Source organism: Manacus vitellinus, unplaced genomic scaffold (assembly GCF_001715985.3).
Source record: "Manacus vitellinus isolate BGI_N305 unplaced genomic scaffold, ASM171598v3 scaffold_49_pilon, whole genome shotgun sequence".
Lineage (NCBI taxonomy): Eukaryota > Metazoa > Chordata > Aves > Passeriformes > Pipridae > Manacus > Manacus vitellinus.
In genome coordinates this window covers 2,356,084-2,376,533 of record NW_021940603.1, presented here as the reverse complement: position 1 = coordinate 2,376,533, position 20,450 = coordinate 2,356,084, and the positions used below count along the sequence as shown (strand labels likewise).

The 20,450-nt window shown below is 41.0% G+C and overlaps 2 protein-coding genes across 3 annotated transcripts; one reads left to right on the top strand and one right to left on the bottom strand.

The window, feature by feature from the left end:
• The first annotated feature begins 682 nt into the window (after positions 1-682).
• Positions 683-14,796, top strand: COPB2 (coatomer protein complex subunit beta 2). Of its 2 annotated transcripts, none has more exons than XM_018080014.2 (22): positions 683-774; positions 1,997-2,134; positions 2,387-2,473; positions 3,259-3,385; positions 4,433-4,581; positions 5,727-5,873; positions 7,041-7,140; positions 7,273-7,415; positions 7,612-7,811; positions 8,136-8,246; positions 8,514-8,602; positions 8,684-8,790; positions 9,063-9,206; positions 9,876-10,006; positions 10,300-10,507; positions 10,749-10,859; positions 11,456-11,670; positions 11,948-12,040; positions 12,120-12,300; positions 12,410-12,478; positions 13,910-13,999; positions 14,454-14,796. In XM_018080014.2, exons 1-22 carry the CDS (start codon positions 772-774, stop codon positions 14,547-14,549), a joined length of 2,739 nt encoding a protein of 912 aa, XP_017935503.1. In that variant the 5' UTR covers positions 683-771; the 3' UTR covers positions 14,550-14,796. The 2 variants fall into 2 exon arrangements, with proteins under 2 accessions (XP_017935503.1, XP_017935502.1); XM_018080013.2 differs by having other exon boundaries at positions 13,907-13,999.
• A 388-nt stretch (positions 14,797-15,184) lies between these two features.
• Positions 15,185-20,444, bottom strand: MRPS22 (mitochondrial ribosomal protein S22). Its single transcript, XM_018080015.3, has 7 exons — positions 20,304-20,444; positions 19,404-19,568; positions 18,090-18,233; positions 17,530-17,613; positions 16,446-16,591; positions 15,633-15,741; positions 15,185-15,360 (listed from the first exon to the last, which is right to left on the bottom strand). The coding sequence occupies exons 1-7, from the start codon at positions 20,397-20,399 to the stop codon at positions 15,268-15,270; spliced, it is 837 nt and encodes a 278-aa protein (XP_017935504.1). The 5' UTR covers positions 20,400-20,444; the 3' UTR covers positions 15,185-15,267.
• Between the last annotated feature and the right edge of the window lie 6 nt (positions 20,445-20,450).

Sequence of the window (20,450 nt, the reverse complement as noted above, 5' to 3'; positions counted from 1 at the left end):
ACAGGGGACTGGCTGGGGACACTGAGGGGACACCGAACAGACACAGTTTCGGGCAGCATGATGTAAAAAAGACATTAAGCTATTAGAGAGCATTTAAAGGAAGGCCACGAGGACGGTGAAGGGCCTTGAGGGGAAGCTGTACGAGGAGCGGCTGAGGGCACTTGGTCTGTTCAACCTGGAGGAGACTGAGGGGAGACCTCATAGCAATCTATGGCTTCCTCATGAGGGGAAGCAGAGGGAGGGCACCGATCTCTGCTCTGTGGTGACCAGTGACAGGACCCAAGGGAACGGCATGAAGCTGCGTCGGGGAGGTTTAGGCTCGATGTCAGGAAAAGGTTCTTCTCCCAGAGGGTGGTTGGGCACTGAACAGGCTCCCTAGAACAGTGGTCGCAGCACCAAGCCTGACAGAGGTCAAGGACCGTTTCAACAACAATTTCGGTCACATGGTGTGACTCTTGGGGTGTCCTGCGCAGGGGTGGCACTCGATGATCCTTGTAGGTCCCTCCGAGCTCAGCCTATTCCACGCTCCCCCCTCACCCGCCGACTACATCTCCCGGCACCCCGCGGGGCGGCGCCTCGTTCTCGCGAGTGCCGGGAGATCCCGCGCTCTGTCGCGAGAGCGGCGGGTCCGGAAGCTCCACGTCGGAGGGTCGGAACCTGCCCGGGGCGCGGCGGTGGCTGAGGGGGAGCTGAGGGACACCGGAGAGACACCGCGGGGAGCTGAGGGACACCTGAGAGACACCGCGGGGAGACCTCGGCGGGAGCGGGGCCATGGTGAGCGCGGGGAGCGCCCTGTGCCAGCTCCCGGTGCGGGAGGTTGACAGTCCCAGCCCCGCGGCCGGCGGGACGTGGGGAGCGGGGGGGTGGCGGGGCCGGAGCAGCAGCGCGGGGTCACTGGTGGGGTGTTCATCGGACGCACCGAGCAGCTGTACCAGTGTTCTGGGGGCGTGTTGCAGGGCGCCCCTCAGAGCGGCCATACCCGGCCCTGATGGGCTGCAGGTCTGAGCAGTGCCACGAATAAGCACAGAGTCGAGTGCATCGTGTTCTAGTGTTTATGTCGGGAGAAATAAACCACAAATCCAGTGCATCGTGTTCTAGTGTTTATGTCGGGAGAAATAAACCACAAATCCATCCTCTCCCACCGTGTCCTGTCTGTAAGTCACAGGTACTGCATGGTAACTGGGGATTTTTTTCTCCCTGCGGTGTCTTAACAAATGTAACTGCAGGTTTTATTAATATTATCCCACCACTAAACACAGCGTTCTTTGATCAGATATTATCCATTAAGTTTTCTATGAGCTAAAATGTCAGCAGGGTTAAGTGAGCTCAGCTGAGTGTCTGAATGAATCTGTAATGCGTCCAATAGTTTATAAAATCATTTCACTAGACTTTGTGCCTTTCAAATACTGTGGATTTACATTGCCAGTGATGAAAGTGGAAAGTCAAGGCCTTCTCTGTAAGGGAAAGACTTAAACTTTTCCCTCCTCTCAGTTTTTATGACGTAGTGTTCTGTTCTAAACCTTTATTTTGGAGTTGTGAAGGGAAATAAATTCATAATGGGCAAATCTTGTTGTGCTCTGTTGTGATAATTGGCTCTCTTACCTGTTTTTTCAGGTGAAGTAGCAGGAAGATTAATTTTCTAACATTTGTATTAGGAGCAAGTTCTCTTTGCTTTGCTATGGTAGGTCAGGGACACCAGGAAGATGTGCAGTGCATCTTGGTTTTTACTGTTCTGAGGATGCTTTCTACAGTCTGAAGAAATTTTGAATTTCACAAAATTAAATGTAATGGACCCATTGCCATTGATGGGGATGTGCTGGTTCCCTGCAAAACCAAATAAGCAGGTGGATAGAAAAGAGTGGTAGCCTTCAGCCTGCCTGAAAAGCAAGATTGGATCCTTTCATTTTGAGGTTTAACATCAGCTTTCCTTTCCCTGTTGTATTTCTGTGCCAGTTTTCTGTTCAGTAAGTGGCTATTCCCAATTCTTCCCCCCCAGCCTCTCCGACTGGATATCAAGCGGAAGCTGACGGCTCGCTCCGACCGGGTGAAGAGCGTGGACTTGCATCCCACGGAGCCATGGATGCTGGCCAGCCTTTACAATGGAAGTGTCTGTGTTTGGAACCATGAGACACAGGTGAAGGGCCTTGCTCTGCCTTTTTTATGGAGTCTTCATAGCTGTCAGATGTGTGTCTGGGACTGAAGAATTGAATTTATCCAAGAATCTTAAATCACTGTCGCTAACTGACTGTGCTCTCCTCTGATTACAAAAGTCACTGTATTAGTAGACAAGGAGGCAACTTAGTGGACACTGTTAAGAAAATATGGAGAGCTGATTTCAAAACTTGTGTTTTCTCCTGTGCTATAAACTTACTGTTTTTATTTTTAGACTCTGGTGAAGAATTTTGAAGTGTGTGACCTGCCTGTGAGAGCTGCCAAATTCGTGGCGAGGAAGAACTGGGTTGTTACTGGAGCTGTAAGATATTGTCCTCTTGTGATTTCATATGTAGCTGTACTTTCTCTAATTTATTTTCATGCCACTGCTTTGTGCATGTTTAAGCTTAGAAGCTTAAACTCTTCATTTCCAAAGAGAGCAGCCTAATAATGTGACTAACTCTGCAGGTAGTACAGGGTAGATCCAAAGTCAGCTTTTGCTGCCAACTGGAACATACTCAGCACCCACTTTTGACTCAATATTGTTGGTGCTACTTTAAGATGAAACTACTGAAAATTAGAAGTTGCTTTCTGCTTTTGTTCTTGGTCATAAATTTTTTAGTTGTGCTCACCTCTAGGAAAAAATGTGCTTTTATTCAATGAGTCTACTTTGAGAGGAATAGTTTTATTCTAATCTTGGTAACACATTTTTCTTGATGGCATGAGTATTATTTGTTTGAACTGAGGTAATGCCTAAATATTTTTGTCTCAATTTTCCTAGTCTTCTGCCCTATACACAGAGTAAACATTTCTTGTCATTTTGTTGTTTTACACTGCTGTGACCAAGTTACTTTTAAAAATTAAATTTTGGTTGAAGTTCTTTCCATTTCCTAAGTGTCTTGGGAATAACAGTGGGTAATTTATAAACTTCTGAATTAAAGCATAATTTTTACCATTAGCAATGTGCAGAAAATACATTTTCTTCAACGTTTTGTTGTTAGAGGCTCTTAAGTGCCAGAATATTTTCTCTAGCTCCCCTGCATTGCACAGAAGGTGCAATAAGACAGAGAGTCTTATTTTAATGGTGGCTTTCCTTACCTTTCACAGGATGACATGCAGATCAGAGTTTTTAATTACAACACCTTGGAAAGGGTGCACATGTTTGAGGCCCACTCTGATTATATCCGTTGCATTGCTGTGCATCCCACACAGCCCTTCATACTGACCAGCAGTGGTAAGAGCCCTTTGGCATATTTTTATATTTATTTTATATTTAATAACCAGCTACTTTTAGGCTTCTGTTTTCTGTGTAGTGAGGGATGCATGTCTTCTCCTTTTCCTGCAGAAACAGGAATCAGTTGTCACTTGGTTATTTCTTTATCAGTTGCATTCCTGTTTCTTTGGTTGAATATCAACTGCACCTAAAATTTAAAATATAGTAGCTTATGGTCATGTCAGAGAAGAGCAAAGAACCTTCTCATTTAAATATCTGCCAGGGGAAGGGTTCCTATATATGCTAATCAGTGTGGCAAACTCTCAAATAACAGCTTGAGTCCCATTTTTTAAAAAATTACATAATGATTTGGAGTATGTTTTCAGCTGGCAATCTGACTTGGAAGCAACAGGTAACTTAAATCTTTTTCCCAAAATGTCACTGGCCTCTCTGTTATTTGAAGTGATCTCTGTTACTCAGCTTTGGAAGATCAGTGGCACAAGAGATCTTGCCCAGGAACACCTGGATTGTGCTGCTCAGTCCTTTTTGTTCCTGGAAACCTTAGTAATGCAGTCAGAGCTCTGCAGGAATGCAGAGAGCTTTGTGTGTCACAAGCACTCTGTATTTCTGTGTTTTGCTGTTAAACTTACACTCAGCACTTGAAATGAAGGTCCTGAGGAGCCAGCTTTGTGGTCTCTGCTTCCTGTTCCTTAGCACTCATCAGAGTAGGTGCTGCAGAACAAAGCACAGGTCCAATTACTTAATGTCTGCACACTATTTTAAGATTAATAATTCAATCCCTTAATATCAATTCTTAATCTCCCTTTTAAACACAGATGTATTTCTTTCTTAGTTTTATCACCATTTTACTGGACAGTCTTTTTGAGAAACTTGTACTCGCTGTGGTCCTTCTGCAAGGAAGGACTGGTGAAATCTTACAGATGAAAAATATATTGAATATTAGCAGTGCTTCCTTTCCAGCCTTCAGCTTGAAGCTTTCGAGGATTATGTAGTTTAAGAAGGTAGTTATCACTCAGTGATGCTTGGCTGTTTGTGGGTTTTTTTCAGATGACATGCTCATTAAACTCTGGGACTGGGATAAGAAATGGTCTTGTTCTCAGGTGTTTGAAGGACACACCCATTATGTCATGCAGATCGTCATAAACCCGAAAGACAATAATCAGTTTGCCAGTGCCTCTTTGGATAGGACAATTAAGGTAAAGAAACTGTATTTGGGGATTTTTTTTTAGTCATTAAGTAATTAACAGTATACACAAACCAATAACCCTGTATGGACAGTGCATCAGTATCCTTAAAAGCAGGTGCAAGAATTGGATATAAATTGAGCAAAGACCTGAACACTGGTCAATTTATTAAGTATTTCAGTAAATTTACCAGATTACTTGTCACCTCTAATCACTGAAATGCAGGTCTTTAAACTTTTTGAAGTGCTGCTTTTCTATTTGGATTACACAGAAATACAGAGAGTAGTAATGGTTAAACTGTCAGTGAGTGGTTTGGCACTATTAGAACTATGTAGTGGGTAAAGGCTTTTAGTTGTGCAGCAAAAAGAAAAAAACAAAACTCTGGTAAAGGTGTCTCACTCATTACTTTCCTGTCCTTGGCTGTCTATTGAATTGTTTCCAAAGGTGCCCTCAGCCTTCTCGTGGTACACCCTGATGAGTCTGATTTGCTGTGAAACTGTTACTAAACATCTGTGACTACAGATTTACAGGCACCTGAGCAGTGAGACTTCCTCCCATGTACACTATATTGGCTGTAAAAAGCCAGTTCTGGTTTCAAATGTCCTCAGATGTTGAGATCAGGTCCACATAAATGTTGATTTGATGTGGTAAACGTCAGAAAATAGCAGTATTTCTGCACTTATTTGGTATCCTCATTTAACATAAGATTTGTTATTCATTTAATGTAACTGGGAAAAAATCAAATTCAGGAGCCAGTTGGGGGCAACCCGTGTATGCACAGTTGTTGCTTTTCTGAGGTGTTCTAGTTGATATCATAAACAGGTACTTCTTCTTACAGACAGTGCTTTATATGGTTTTATGTTTCAAAAAGAAGTCGAAAGAAACCAATTCCATTGTTTAGAGGTATGAGCAGGGCACATGCAACTCGACATGTTGGGGGGTTTTTTGTTTTTATGTGGGGGGAAGGACTGGTAGTGTGAGCAGTTGTTGAGGCTCCTCACCTAAGAAAAGCAACTGTGCCTTTGGAATTCCATAGTATCTGTCTTTGGACTTGTAAAGTACACCTGAACACCTGCTCTGTTTGGCAAGCTTGACCTGGAGGCAAAAGATCAGTGACTGCATGTGGTTGGTGTTTTGTTGGGTCTCTTCCTGGGAAGGTGTGGCAGCTGGGATCATCCTCTCCCAACTTCACTTTGGAAGGCCATGAGAAAGGAGTGAACTGCATCGACTATTACAGTGGGGGGGACAAGCCCTACCTCATCTCGGGGGCTGATGACCGGCTGGTGAAAATCTGGGACTACCAGGTACGTGTTCAAGCCCTCAGGAACCTTTGTGGCAAAACATCCGTGGCTAGGTTTGAACAGACCAACAGATTTCCCTCATTTTTATCTTGGAAAGAAGGATACTGAGGAGGGAATATTTCCTGACATGTATTTAATTAAAAAATTTGTTAACCCTTGAGAAAACCTGCTGTGAATTTAAACAGCCTCAAAGTTGATTTGTAAAATTAAATCTGACATAAGGTTTCTGCTGTTAGCATTAGGTTTTTTCCTTGTAACATATTAATCCCTGCCTTTTAGGCTTCATGTCTGTGGATTAACATGCTCCTCTTTTACGTTCAAGTGTAAATATTGTGTAAATATTGCTCATGTATCAACTCTTTCCCTCTCTCCTTTCTCATCCTGTGCACATTTACACAGGCACATGTGCATGCACACCCATGCACGTGCTTCTACTTGCCAGGAGTCTTGAGAGGACCTGTTTGAATGCTCTGTTCTGTTGTTGGACCCTAGAACTCAAAAGTTCTTCCTGTGTACAAGTGTATGAATGGCCAGAAGGGCAAGACAAAAGTTGTTAGGTGGTACTTTCTGGTTATTAAAGCATTGTCCTAGAGTAAACCCAAGCCCAGAAGTTTAAGCTGGCACTGTTAATTTAAGCATGCACTGCAGTAATGACTGTTAGACAACACTGCTTGAAATGTTGCCACCATGTACAGCTGTAGCCATCAGTTGGTCTTAGTTGTAACAAGCAGCATAGCCTTTTCATTCATAACTTCATGTTCATGTGATTGAACATTCTTACCAAAGACATTAGATCTGTCTTCACCTGCATTTAGATTCAGATGTTTTCTGATTTTTTTTGCAGTGAACTCAGCTTTCTATGTTACTTTAATCTATTGTGCTGCACAGCTCTGGGAAAGCATATTTTCTAGGCAGAAACCTATCTGAAAATAGAGGAAAAAACCTCTGTGTAGGGAAATAAATATTTTCTTCTGGGCAAGAGAAATTACCTCAGTACAGTCATAATTTTTAATATGTTAATGCTGTTGTTTGAGCAACTTGGAAATAAACGGAAGAAATCTAGAGAAATATGTTTTCAGGCAAATTTTGGATTTGAGGGAGGTTTTTTTAAGAAATGGAGGTTAAAATGTGTTCATTTTCTGTACCTATACTTCTCATTCTCTTTTGCAGAATAAAACCTGTGTCCAGACACTGGAAGGGCACGCTCAGAACGTGTCGTGTGTCAGCTTCCATCCTGAGCTGCCCATCATCATCACGGGCTCAGAGGACGGTAATTTTGTGTTTTCTGTGGTATAAAGGCCAGGGAAAGAACTCAGGGGAGAACTCTTCTTGTGGTGAGGCTGCACAGCTCCTGCCCTTGCACTGGGAAGAGAGGAAAAGCATCCATCTCTTTTTCCTGTAGGAACCGTCCGCATCTGGCATTCCAGCACCTACCGCCTGGAAAGCACCCTGAACTATGGCATGGAGAGAGTGTGGTGTGTGGCCAGCTTGAGAGGGTCCAATAATGTGGCTTTGGGATATGATGAAGGCAGCATTATTGTCAAGGTACCTGTAATGCTTGGTAATGAGAAGCGGTGATGCAGAGCAGCTGGTTTCTGATTCTGGGATAATTTGTAAAATACTGAAAGTCTGACATTTTAATTGGCGTTTTTAGATAGGGATGGGCTGTTTCATTTGATATTTTCAACTGAAAAGAAATGTAGTCTTTCCATCTCCCACCTTCTTACACTATGCTTTCTAGCTTGGCCGTGAAGAACCTGCCATGTCCATGGATGCAAATGGAAAAATTATTTGGGCTAAACATTCAGAAGTCCAACAGGCAAACTTGAAAGCCATGGGAGATGCTGAAATCAAAGATGGAGAGAGATTGCCCCTGGCTGTGAAGGATATGGGGAGCTGTGAAATCTATCCCCAGACCATTCAGCACAACCCTAATGGACGGTAATACATTCTTTTATCCTTCTCTTGAATTGTTTTTTTTTTTGTTAACAGATAGGCTAAAATAAAAGAAAGCCATGCAAGGTACAAGAGCTGCTCAGTGGAGAGCAGAAGGAAGAGGGAATAGCAAGTAGCCAGCAACGTGATGCAGAAAAAAGATGCAGCTCCTTGACACTTTATGGATATATAAAGCTCATGCTCTGTCTGCATTTGCAGTGATCATATTGGGCGTGGGGGCCTTTCACTTTTTAGATAATTTGCCTTCTTGATGATGGCTGTTGAACTGAACAGAGATATCTGACCAACTCCATCTTCTTCCCGCTCCAGGTTCGTGGTGGTGTGTGGTGATGGGGAGTACATCATCTACACAGCCATGGCTCTGAGGAACAAGAGCTTTGGTTCTGCACAGGAGTTTGTTTGGGCACATGATTCCTCAGAGTAAGTGCTGCACATTTTTTCCTGTGTATTAGATTTGCTGCTGCTCGTTTTTGGGCCGTGCAAACAGTGAACTGGCCTGAAGACTAAAATCTATGTGGACAATGAACTTGCAATAACTTGGCTGCTTTAAAATTACTATTTCTAGTACTCTGCTAGTTGCAGAAGATAACTCAAATGCAGCTGTTTTGTAGCAGCTTATGATTTAGTAATTTGCTACTTTGGAAACCAAATAATCTTGGTTTTTCTTACAATTTAATCTCTATTTAGATATGCAATCAGGGAGAGCAACAGTGTTGTAAAGATATTTAAAAATTTCAAAGAGAAGAAGTCTTTCAAACCCGATTTTGGAGCAGAAGGTAAGTATTTACTTTTAAAATAGATATGTTGGTTCATTTTTTTGCACAGTTTGGATTTCTTCTGCCTTTATTTTCTTGCAGGCATCTATGGTGGCTTTCTGTTGGGAGTCAGATCTGTTAATGGCCTGGCATTCTATGACTGGGAAAACACAGAACTGATTCGCAGAATTGAAATTCAGCCCAAACACGTAAGTTTCTACAGGGGACTGAAGATATTTAGCTGTCTGTGTTTACTGAGTTTTCATTTGTTTACTAAACTGCTGATTTTCATGAATGAAGCCAAGCTATCAATCCTAAAGTTTATCTCAATCATATGGCAGAAGGAGAAGAAAAAAATCCTGTATGTGTTGGTTTTTCAGGTCCTAAAGCTTCTAGAGTTAATGTTTTAACTTTAATTCACACATCCTCTTTTCCTAAGCTGAGGTGTCTAAAACTTCTGTTGTTGATTCTGATGATACAGATTTTCTGGTCTGACTCGGGGGAGCTTGTGTGCATTGCTACAGAGGAGTCATTCTTCATTCTCAAATACCTGTCAGAAAAAGTAGCAGCAGCCCAAGAAACACATGAAGGTGTCACTGAAGATGGAATTGAAGATGCCTTTGAGGTATTTAAAGCTTCTGTTTGAAAAGTGGAATAAGATTAGATGGTAGAAGCCAGTCTTCCCAGAGTGTAGCAAACTTAGTGGTTAAAATAACTATTTACACCACAGTTTCCAGACCACTGAGTACCACACAGTACATCTGCCTAAGGAACAATCTTCATAATTTTCTTTGGGTTCCAGAGGAGAGTTATCCCAGTTTAAATCCCAGCATAACAGACCTTGATGCCTGCATTTCCCTTCAGTTATCTGTTTACTGTTCTCACAGACTTACAGAGATTGTTTTTAAAACACACTTTTGGGTCATGGCTTAAACTTTTTTTTTGCAATTTTTTACAAGTTTTGAAATGTTATTCAAATTTAGAAGTGAAAAAACGTCATGCCGTGAAATGTCAGAAATGAAAATTTCAGAAGGAAAGTTGTCTTTGATTGCCTTGTTTAATGCTTGGTTTGGTGCTTGTTTCCTAGATTTGTAATTGGGTTAGTTAAGAATTAAGGCAGCATTTTTGTAAAACCAAATCATCATTTATGTACTTCTAATCTGTATCTAAACTTATTTTTGCAACTTGCCTCACTACTTAATACAGAATATTAAATATAATTTCAAAGTGCAGTAATCTTTCTGCTACCTAAAAGTACATTTTTGTCTCTAATTAAACCAATCTTACTTTGCAGGTTCTTGGTGAGATTCAGGAGATTGTGAAAACAGGCTTGTGGGTGGGTGACTGCTTTATTTACACCAGTTCTGTGAACAGACTCAACTACTACGTTGGAGGAGAGATTGTCACCATTGCCCATTTGGACAGGTAAGTGGCTGCTGCAGGTTCCTGAGGGAGTGTTAAAGGTTCTGTCAGTCAAGTGAGTCCAAGGTAAACCTTGTCCCCTGCTTGCTGTGCATTACAACCCCTTCTTATATATCATACTGATGGATGTGTAATGGTGGAGGGAGTGAACAGTGCTGTGTGAAAGTGCACCTCTAGGAGAAGTAGAATATTTTATGTGAGTGCTCTCGCTACCATAAGAACTACTGGAGGGGTTTTTTTGATAGACTGTTTTGTAGTGGATCTATTGAAGATGAATATTCTTTGTTTTGTTTCAGAACAATGTATCTTCTGGGGTATATCCCCAAGGACAACCGACTTTATTTGGGTGATAAAGAGCTAAACATTGTTAGTTACTCTTTGCTGGTCTCAGTGCTTGAGTATCAGACTGCTGTGATGAGAAGAGATTTTGGTATGGCTGACAAAGTTCTTCCCACAATTCCGAAAGAACAGAGAACAAGAGTTGCACATTTCCTTGAGAAGCAGGCAAGAAAACTACTTCTTAGTTATCAAACTAAACAAATCAGTTAATTCACATTTTTAATTGAGTTTGCTAAGCAAAACCCAGCATAACCCAGCTTACAGTTATCTGTAAGCATAAACTCCTGTTAATTATCTGTATTTATTTGAGAATCCTGTAACCTTCTGTTGAGAGTATTTTTGTTAAAACATCTAGGATGCTGTTTGACCTGACAGATCCCACCTAACTTTGAGATTTTCCTTTCAGGGCTTCAAACAACAAGCTCTTGCAGTATCTACAGATCCAGAACATCGTTTTGAACTTGCTCTTCAGCTTGGAGAGTTAAAAATAGCATATCAGCTTGCAGTGGAAGCAGAGGTACATATATACTTTTTGGTGATTCATACTAATTCTAAGTGCTAGCATGAATCTGAGAGGCCCTGTAAGAAAAGACAGTGGTGTGTAGGGACACAGTACAGCTTCCTGAACACAACAGAAATGCCTCCAACTCTTTTGATGAAGCTCTTCTGCCTGTAATTCAAAGGCATCTGAGCTGTGGGATGGGGACAGAAGAATGTTTTTTCCTCAGAAAGCTGCAGGATCTCCTGGAGAACCAGAACTTGGGCAAAGAACGAAGCCTGAGTCTCCAGTACTGAACAGTGAGAGGAGGAGTGACAGGGCTGAGGCCTTTAGGCCAATTTCCAAAGTTATTCCTACCTCCCACCTCCATGTTTACTGACAAACTGTTTATTTTATGTAATGGTAGAGCTGTGTAATGATCTTATAAAACTCACTGTGTCATGCTGTGAAGCTACAGTAATCACAGGACCTCAAAGGGAAGACAATGTAGTAATGGGATACATAAGTAAACTTACATTTCCATACTGAATGCTCTGCAAATCTTTCAGTGCTGTTCAAAAATGTGAGTTATGGTTTATTTTCTTTCCCTTCCTCTCCCCTTTTTGTACAATTAGTCAGAACAGAAATGGAAGCAACTTGCAGAGCTTGCCATCAGTAAATGCCAGTTTGGCTTAGCCCAGGAGTGTCTCCACCATGCACAAGACTATGGAGGGCTGCTGCTCCTGGCCACAGCTTCAGGAAATGCCAACATGGTGAACAAGTTAGCTGAAGGAGCAGAGAAAGATGGCAAGAATAATGTGGCATTTATGAGCTACTTCCTGCAGGGAAAGTAAGTAGCAAACAAGAGATTCTGATTGTTCTCTTCTGCCTTCCCAAGTTCTAAGTACCTCAGTTTCTCCAAATGGTAAACTACTGCCAACTTTCACAGAGAAACTTGGTGGTGGGCACCTTCTCAGAAAAGGTGCTTCTATTTTATGATGGCTGCTAGATTTAAAATCTGAAGTGAAAGCACTTTAAATTAATGTAATAGCGTAAACAGCTAATCTAACACAGGAATTTGTCTTTATTAAATTTACTGGTTAAAACCACATTTTAAAATCTTCTAGGCTTGATTCATGTTTGGAACTCCTGATCAAAACCGGGCGGCTCCCAGAAGCTGCTTTTCTTGCACGGACATATTTGCCAAGCCAAGTTTCCAGGTAATTTTTAAGCATATTCAGAGCACGAATGGCACTGTCAGAATCAGCTGGGTGTGACAAATACTGTTTGTGTCTCCAGGGTTGTTAAACTCTGGCGGGAAAACCTCTCCAAAGTCAATCAAAAAGCTGCCGAGTCCCTCGCTGATCCTACAGAATATGAAAACCTTTTCCCTGGCCTGAAGGAAGCTTTTGTTGCTGAAGAATACGTGAAACAAAGCCTGGCTGATTTGAGGCCAGCCAAGGAATACCCCCTTGTCACTGTGAGTGGGAGTTTTTATTGTGTCTAGAAGAAGATTTGGTGATGTGTGAAAGCAGCTTTAAGCAAGTCAGTGCAACATTTAAACACACGTGTTGGTTTTTTACTTTTAGCCAAACGAAGAAAGAAACTTACTTGAAGAAGCAAAAGGATTTGAGCCTTCTGGAGTAATGGCATCTCAGGTCAGTGGTACTAAGTGATGAATTCTAAGAGACAACTTTGCTATTTGGTGATAACATCTACCTTGGAGAATATTTCACCAATAATGGACTAATTATTGCTCTTACTGGCTTGACTGTAAGTGCTGCAGCTGAGTTCCATGTTCTTTGCTTCAGATTCTTCTTATCTGCATCTGTAACTACTAAGAACTTCTCGGCTGTGAAATTATTTGTGTGCTTCCCTACCCTGGGTCACCCTTTGTGGTGTGAGTGACTGTAGAGTGTTACCACTGAATTCATCCTGCAGAAAACCAATTTCAGTTGCACATACAAACACCACCCCAACTGCAGATGGTTTTCTAACAGCTCACTTGCTGGAACCTGGAAACTCCTGTGTATTACAGCAGTTAAAAATGCTTTATGTTCTCTGCTAGTGTGCTGCATGGTTATGGAATAACACTATTCCATGACTGACTGATTAGGAATCATCCTCAGGTACTTGAACAGATGTTCTAATCAATATCTGAAGTAACAAACTGATTTTTTTTTCCTCCACCTCAGTTGTCCAATTTTTATGCAGAAAACACAACTTAAGTGTAAGGTATGAGCATACAGATTGAAACAAACACTTCAAATGCTTTTCAGAGCTTCAACAGAAGATGACACCTTACAATTCTTGCTCATGTCAAATACATTTGTACATGAAAATCAGATTGTGAGTTTCTTGAAGAGGCACAGCTCTTTGACACTATAAACATCTTAAATTAGAACTAAAATCAGAAACTGAGGGAGAAACATAAAAGCCACAACTCCCCATTCTGTCTTTATTTTTTTCCTCTTAGGAGATGCACTACAAAGCATCACTGGCAGTTCAGAGAAGTTACCTTACTTTCAAGTAGCTGTCATGATTACATAGAAGGCCTAAACCACAGTTGTCTTTTACAGGGTAGGAGATAATTATAGAATTAATCAAAACAGTTAATTGGACAGTATTGCTTCAGTGATGATACTGATGAATTATCTTAATATAAAACTTGTGCAGCAGCAAAGAGAGAAGATGAAGTGTTAAACCTTTACAGGGTACACAAAACCCACAACAGTACTAAGGTTTGCTGTCACAGTCTCAAGTAACCTAATGTGTCTTGCTGAGGACCTTTACAATCACTTTCTAACAGCACTTGGGTATTTGAAATGAACTGAAGGTGGTTTTCCTTTTATCAGTTCCATCCATTGAAGCAGTTCCAACTGCTTCAAAGTAACTGGGGAGGGAAATGGCAGGTTCCAGTGGAGTGAGGACTAGAACCCTTACAGGCTGTGGCTCAAGAATTGCTGAGGAAAACTTTGGAAGAGAACTACTGGGTGGGAGGGGAGGATTAGAGGTTTGCTGTTGTTTACTTGCTTTTGTTGGAAAATTTAAATTCAAAAGAACTAAAGGAATTTTTTTGTCATTAGAAGAAGGCTGAAGAACCAGTTCCCTCTCCTAAACAAGAAGTGATGAAGACAGTTTTGCAGAATGCTGATATACTTCCAACAAGAGATCAGAAGGTACCAAAACATATTTTTATGAAGGGGAGCACTACAAGCACTAATTTTATGTTAAAGCCTTCAATTAATAATGTGATTGAACAAAGCTACTGGAAAATGTCTCTATATTACTGGACAACTTAGGGCCAGTCCAGGGTACAGGTCCCTCCCTCCCTTGCTGGGGTGCAGAAACCATCCACAGTGACACAGACCAGGTAACAGCCTTGGGGGTTACAAGGGGGAAGTTCAAACACAGTTGGCCAGAACATTGTAAAAAGCTGCAACTCCTGCAAGATGCTTCCTTACCAAGCACAGAGCTTCTCTCTACAGCTCATTTTAGCATTCCTGTTCCACACCACTGCCAGAACTTGGGGTTTGCAGAATGTGCAAGTACATCCTACAGAATCATACATCATAGAAGCTGGCTGACATAATTGTAGTAGTGTACCCTTCATCTAGTCTTTTCTTTCCCTAGACACTGCTGGACTTGGAAGATGACTTAGATAACTTGGATCTGGAGGATATTGATACTACAGATATCAACCTGGATGAAGAGATCTTAGATGAGTGAACATCCTTTTTTAGATGACCAAATCAGTTACTCCAACAAATGAAGTTCTGTGGACTATGTGCTCCAAGTTAACTTGATTTTTATACCACAAGTGGACCATGTACATGTAGAAGGAAGTGCAGACCCAGCAATTGTACGTGGAGAATCAGCTTCCAGTACACTGAATTTCAAGACATAGGCCTGGCTCCAGCATGTGCTAACAAATGTTTTCATTTTGCAAGCAACTCAATAAAGTCTTTTAAACATTCTTCTCCTCAGATCTCCATTTACTAGTAATTCTACTAAGAATAGGGCCATTCTTAAGAATAACCCAGCTTCAACAGTGTATATTAGAAATACATGAAACAGGAGCATAATAGCTGAACATGAGTATTTTAGCCTGACATTTCCTCAGCATATACACTGAGGCATATGGTTATGTTCACTGTGCTGTTTGGCTTGGGTTTGGTAACAATCAGTAAAATAACTAAAATGAATTGTGGGAAATTCTTTAGATTCAAGATGTAACATTAAAATATTAAACTCAGGGCAAAACTCATGATGACTGCTCTAAGTTCATTTACAGAGCTTTTCAAAATAGCAAACTGCTGTAATGATTCTTATATAGTTCAGTAAAAAAAAAAAATCCAGAACAGTCAGTTTATTGTATTTATTGTGAAATCCTGTACAGAGAATGTTGATAAACAGACTTAAAACTTAGGATGAGCTGCCATTTATTTCACGAAGCTGTAGAAGTAGCCATTGCTTCTTCATAAGCCTGCAAGGCCAGCTGGATGTAGCCTTCTCTCTGGGATTCAGTTTTCACAAACACCTGCAACCATGGCAGGAGAGAGATTAATGTACAGTTAACAGCAGAGTTGCATAATGAGATTTCATCATGCCAGTGGCAGATCAGCCACCTACAGCTGAAATCCTGGTGCAGATATATATATATATATCTTAAAATACACCAAACATAGCATGCAGAACAGTTCTAGTTAAATATCTGCTTCTTAAGGTAAGAAATTTAGGCTACTAAATGAGTTCTGCTGTTTAAAAGCTTTCTCCTCTGTAGTTAAAGTAGCTTAAAGCAGAAAAGCATACCTTGATCAGATCAACTCCTTTAAGTTTCCCTTCTTCAGCTTCTTTTGCTGACTGACATTCAGGATGTAGCATATGATACAGTGTAATTAAACTGGTGGCATCATCCAGCCTAAAAAAATAAAGGCTCATTTGTAGCAATTACTGTCTCTTAATCATTAAGAGTCTACAGAGGAAGTGTATATTGTGATGTACTTGGCACAGCACAGGCTGTCATAAAGTGCTGCTTTCACTGAGTATCCAGTCACTGCAATAGGTGAACAGGGCAATGGGCAGCCCATCATCTGCAGCAGCCCCTTCATGAGAAGGAAGGCCAGAAGCACATGAACACCACAGTGCACCAGGAAAAGTACCTAAATCTAGCCAGAGTGCAGTTGAAGCCTGGTGCCCTGCTCAGCAGTAATACACCTGAAATCTATCTGTAAAATAAAATTAATTACCCCACAACAAATAGTGGAGCAACTGTGCCAAAGGGGAGCTTCTGAACACAGACTGCAGTAACTAGCATGTTTAAGAGCAGCACTGCCCAGGGCTGAAAGTGTTCTGACAATTATATAGGAAACAAAAATAAAACCCCAACAACTCCAAAAGGTCTGTTTCTGCAGAAACTTAGTTTAGTACCCCACAACTTCATGCCCTGCAGTTAGTGCCTCCACACAGCAAACAGCACCTGTACAGCCAACGCTTCGAGCCAGCCTAAGTTTTCCTGCAAATGAAAACTTTTCTGCATCTTACAGAACTATTATTTTTGACCAGTGGTGCTTGTTTTCTATTTGCTGGGATAAGCAGGATCAGTGAGCGTCACACAGTACTTACAGGTCTCTGTTGATCATATCTATCAGTAAGCCATCTGTTCTCCTCCTGCTGAGCAGGTACCACACCATGCCCCCGAAGTGCCTGGTGGAGCGCAGCAGGTCGTACTTGGCGCGTTTGTCGATGTCCTCGTACGTGCGATGATGAACCTGCACCCAGGGACGGTTTCAGTCTCACTCACACAACTGCAGCTTCATGGCACGTCTTCCCCTCTACCTCTCTCAGAGTTTTTAACCTATTTTCTCTTTCCCTAAAGCCACAGACTGAACCATGCCACCTTAAAGCCTTATGCATCTTACAATTCAGGGTAACAGCCCAGTTCTTGGTATTTAGGCACAGGCACCTTTATGGTAAAAGGAAGCTAAATTCTAGTTATGTCCTGAACATCTGGGGAGGCAGGGACATAACCTCGACCTTCAGTGCACTGCTGTCAAGCTGTAATCTGCTCTTTAAGGTGAAAAATGCTAGAGCAAAGAAGTGAAACTTTCCTTTGAAGAAAAGGTCCTTGAAAAATTACTTAACAGAAGTTACAGTTTCTCAGACAACTGAGATTATTACAGAGTAAAGAGTAGTAAACATTTTAAAAGCAACTGCAGACTAACATATTACCAGCAGCTCCAGCTACTAACTTTAAATAGTTCAGCTAGAACTACATTTTTGCACCTGGTCTTTGTCAAAAGTCATCCTTTGTGTACAGTGCTCTCTCTCAAAGTGCACTTTCAGTTATCTAACTGGTCCTTTTAAGTCCTAACAGAGCAGTTACCATGACTCCAGCAGCACAACTCTGCTCACGGCCCCTTAGGCATGTTATCATCAACTCTGTTTAGATAATAAAAATATCTGCACAAAGACTATTTTTTTTGCATATGTGGTATTTTTCTATCCTGTTGAAAATTACTTAAACAGAATTCTGGTTTACTTTTCTGCATAAAAATAAACCCCAAAACTCATCAGAAGGATAACTGATAATCTATATGGAGGGGAAAAAAGACCTGTGAGCCCCAGATAATATTTGTGTTTACAAGACAAACCCTAACAGTTCTTCACTATTTTTTTTTTTTACTAGAAAAATGACAAGTGAACTCACTCTGATATAGTCAGGTGAATCTGGCTCAAACTGAGCAATGCACATGTTAAGGACATCTTCGTGACGGTCTTGCTGAAACACATTCTGAAACAACAGTTCAAATGCAGGAGATTCTGTATCACACCATTCCAACTCTCCAAAATCAAAACAGCAGCCACAACATTCTGTTCTGAGCAACACTTACAGTGAGTAACCCCTTAATTGAAAGATAAAATGCACAGAAGTACCGTAATTGCCTTGACATTAATACAGCGATCCTCGATTTTTGTTTCTGAAACACCAGGTCACATTTTCAGATTAAATGTACAATATCATCAATGCATAACAATTAAATGTGGCCTTCTAGTATGACACAGTGTTTATACCTATCTAGGATTTACCTGGACCTAACCTGGAACTTTACTGTGAGTATTTTAACTAAGTTACAATGATAAGCAATTGCTGAAAACAGAATTTAAGCAGCTTAAAGCACAAAGAGTGGCTTATTCATAGCTCCTCTGCCCAGTAACAGAGCACAATGAAGTAAAAATAACCAGTTTTCAAACTGAGGAGGAACTTACCCCAAGGTTTTCATCCTTGAACAGCGCTGGGGCAATAACTCTGCGCCCTTCCCTGGGGAAGAATATCTGTATCATTCTGTCCCGTTCTTCCCAGGTGGCTTTTCTCAACACACCATTTGGTTCTCTAACGACAATGAAACGCTCCTGAAAATAAGGTAAAATTAAAAAAAAAGAGCATTATCTCCCAAAGCCTTCTGTCTTCATAGCCAGAACCACTATAAAGAAAGATTATTTGTCAAAGCCCTTCAATACCTAACTCCCACCAATAATGCCAGTTTCTAACTGATTGTTGCTGTGTGCTAGATTCATCATTTCTGCCTTGGTACCTGCTAATTAAGTGCTACATTTGCACCTTCATTTTACTGTGCATGTGCCCGTACTAAAAGCTACAGCTCTGTTAAGTTTAGATGAACAACATAAGTCATACCCAGACAAGGCAGTTAGCCTTGCTGCTGGCCTGATTCTACCACTTAGTAATACACATGAAATTAAAAATGCAAGTGTCTTGCACTTCTTTACCTTTGTTTCAGAGGCAGGTGCTAGAATCAAGTAAGGGCAACTGCAGTACAAAAAAAATACAAGTGAAACCATATACTCAGATCTGTTCACAAGCATAATTGATTTAGGGCAGCAGATGGGAAAGTCTGTTCAATACACTGAAAAATAAACAGCAGGTTCCTGGGGAGAGCTCTCAGATAGAGTAATAGATGGAGGAGTGGGCAATTCCTTTCACAGGGCCATCACTACATGCATGCTGGAACCATGGAGACTTCTTAGAATCATAACTATTAAGAATCTTTCCAGCCTCTTCCTACTGGTATTTAAAGACCATCTAGATGTTTCATTAAACAAAGAAAACTCTATCCCTATACTCAAAAATTCTACTTGACAGCTGTTTCTTTACAGCTTTCCCATGAATTCATCCATCATTTGCACAGCTTTCCACCAGATTTTTGCTACTGTGAAGGAGCTCCATCTTTAGTACATATTTAGCCTATGTCCTAAATATTCCAATTCCACAGAAAGTTTCTAGGAAATATGGAAGAACTCAGTACTCCTAGCATATCACAAGCATCTGCTTATAAAATAACTAACTACCCCACAGCTTCCCCTCATGCCTGCTTTTGAGTAATAGAAGTTAATTTATCATTATCAGTAAGAAGCAAGCTTTTAGAAATATATGTTTCTCTCTTGCCTCGATCCAGATTAAATTTACAACTCGTCAGCCTTTTTGCAAACTGATATAATTACGTTTTCATTAAAACCTGAAGGTTATTTTGAAAACAAATTAATACTTTTAATTGTGTTACTTACACGATGTGGAGTGGAGTATGTTAAATCTGTAAATACATATTTTGAAGTTTCAGTTCCTTCAAGGAATTTGTCTTCTGCTAAGACATCATCAATTGGCTCTCGTTCATCCAAAACAGGGGGCATGATTAGTTTTTCTTTAGCTTCCTCAATGGCTTTTCTTGTGGCCTTGGGAGAAAAAAGTAGTGTAATTTTACAATTAAAAATATCATTCTATTGGAAAGCTAACATACAATTTTGGAACAAATATTTTCATTTAGAGAAGGTATTTTTAAAATTTTTTTTCTCCAGCAGTTAAGAGAAAGGAGACACTAATTCAGACTCCAGGTAGATGAATCACACATGAACAATTCACCAGTACTAAAACCTGGGCAAAATGCTGGAGGAAGTTCCAAAACTTCAGTGGACAAATTGCAAACCCCACGTTTATTTCAGGTATTTTTCCAGGGTAATTTTCCCCCAAATCATAAACCACAATTAACATTCTGTATATAGCTTGATTGTGGCTCCAGAACAGGCTCAAGTCAGGCCTCTTTGTCACCCCAAACCAAGTCAGACCACAGGAAAAAGTAGTCAAAGGAATCCCAGGGCTGTAATTTAGATATCTGATAAAACACTTAACACAGTTAGGAAGCATAATGGGATCATAAAGAGAAGCTGTCACTCAGGGGGAAAAAAGCACCCAATTTCCTTCATATTGCATAAAAATCGAGCAACATTAAACAAAACAAGTTATTTAAAGTGAAGAAACACTGTTTTACGCTATTTTAGGGAATGACCTGAAACAAAGGCAAGAAACCAAAATGTTTTCAAAAGCAGCAATGAAGGAAACAGAAGTATGAGCTGTTACAAGCTCTTTTATTAAAGCCAACACTCAGTTCCGAAGGAAGCAGAGCAGCCTACCTCTTGCAGCTGAGCTTCGGTCATCAGCTTGTACTGAGGCGGCTTGAGCTCCTTCTTCACGGGCCGGAACACCTTGTGCAGGTCGATCCCCGTCATTTTGTAGAGCAGCGCCTGAACCGCCTCGTCCGTGAAGGAGGGCCGGGGCTT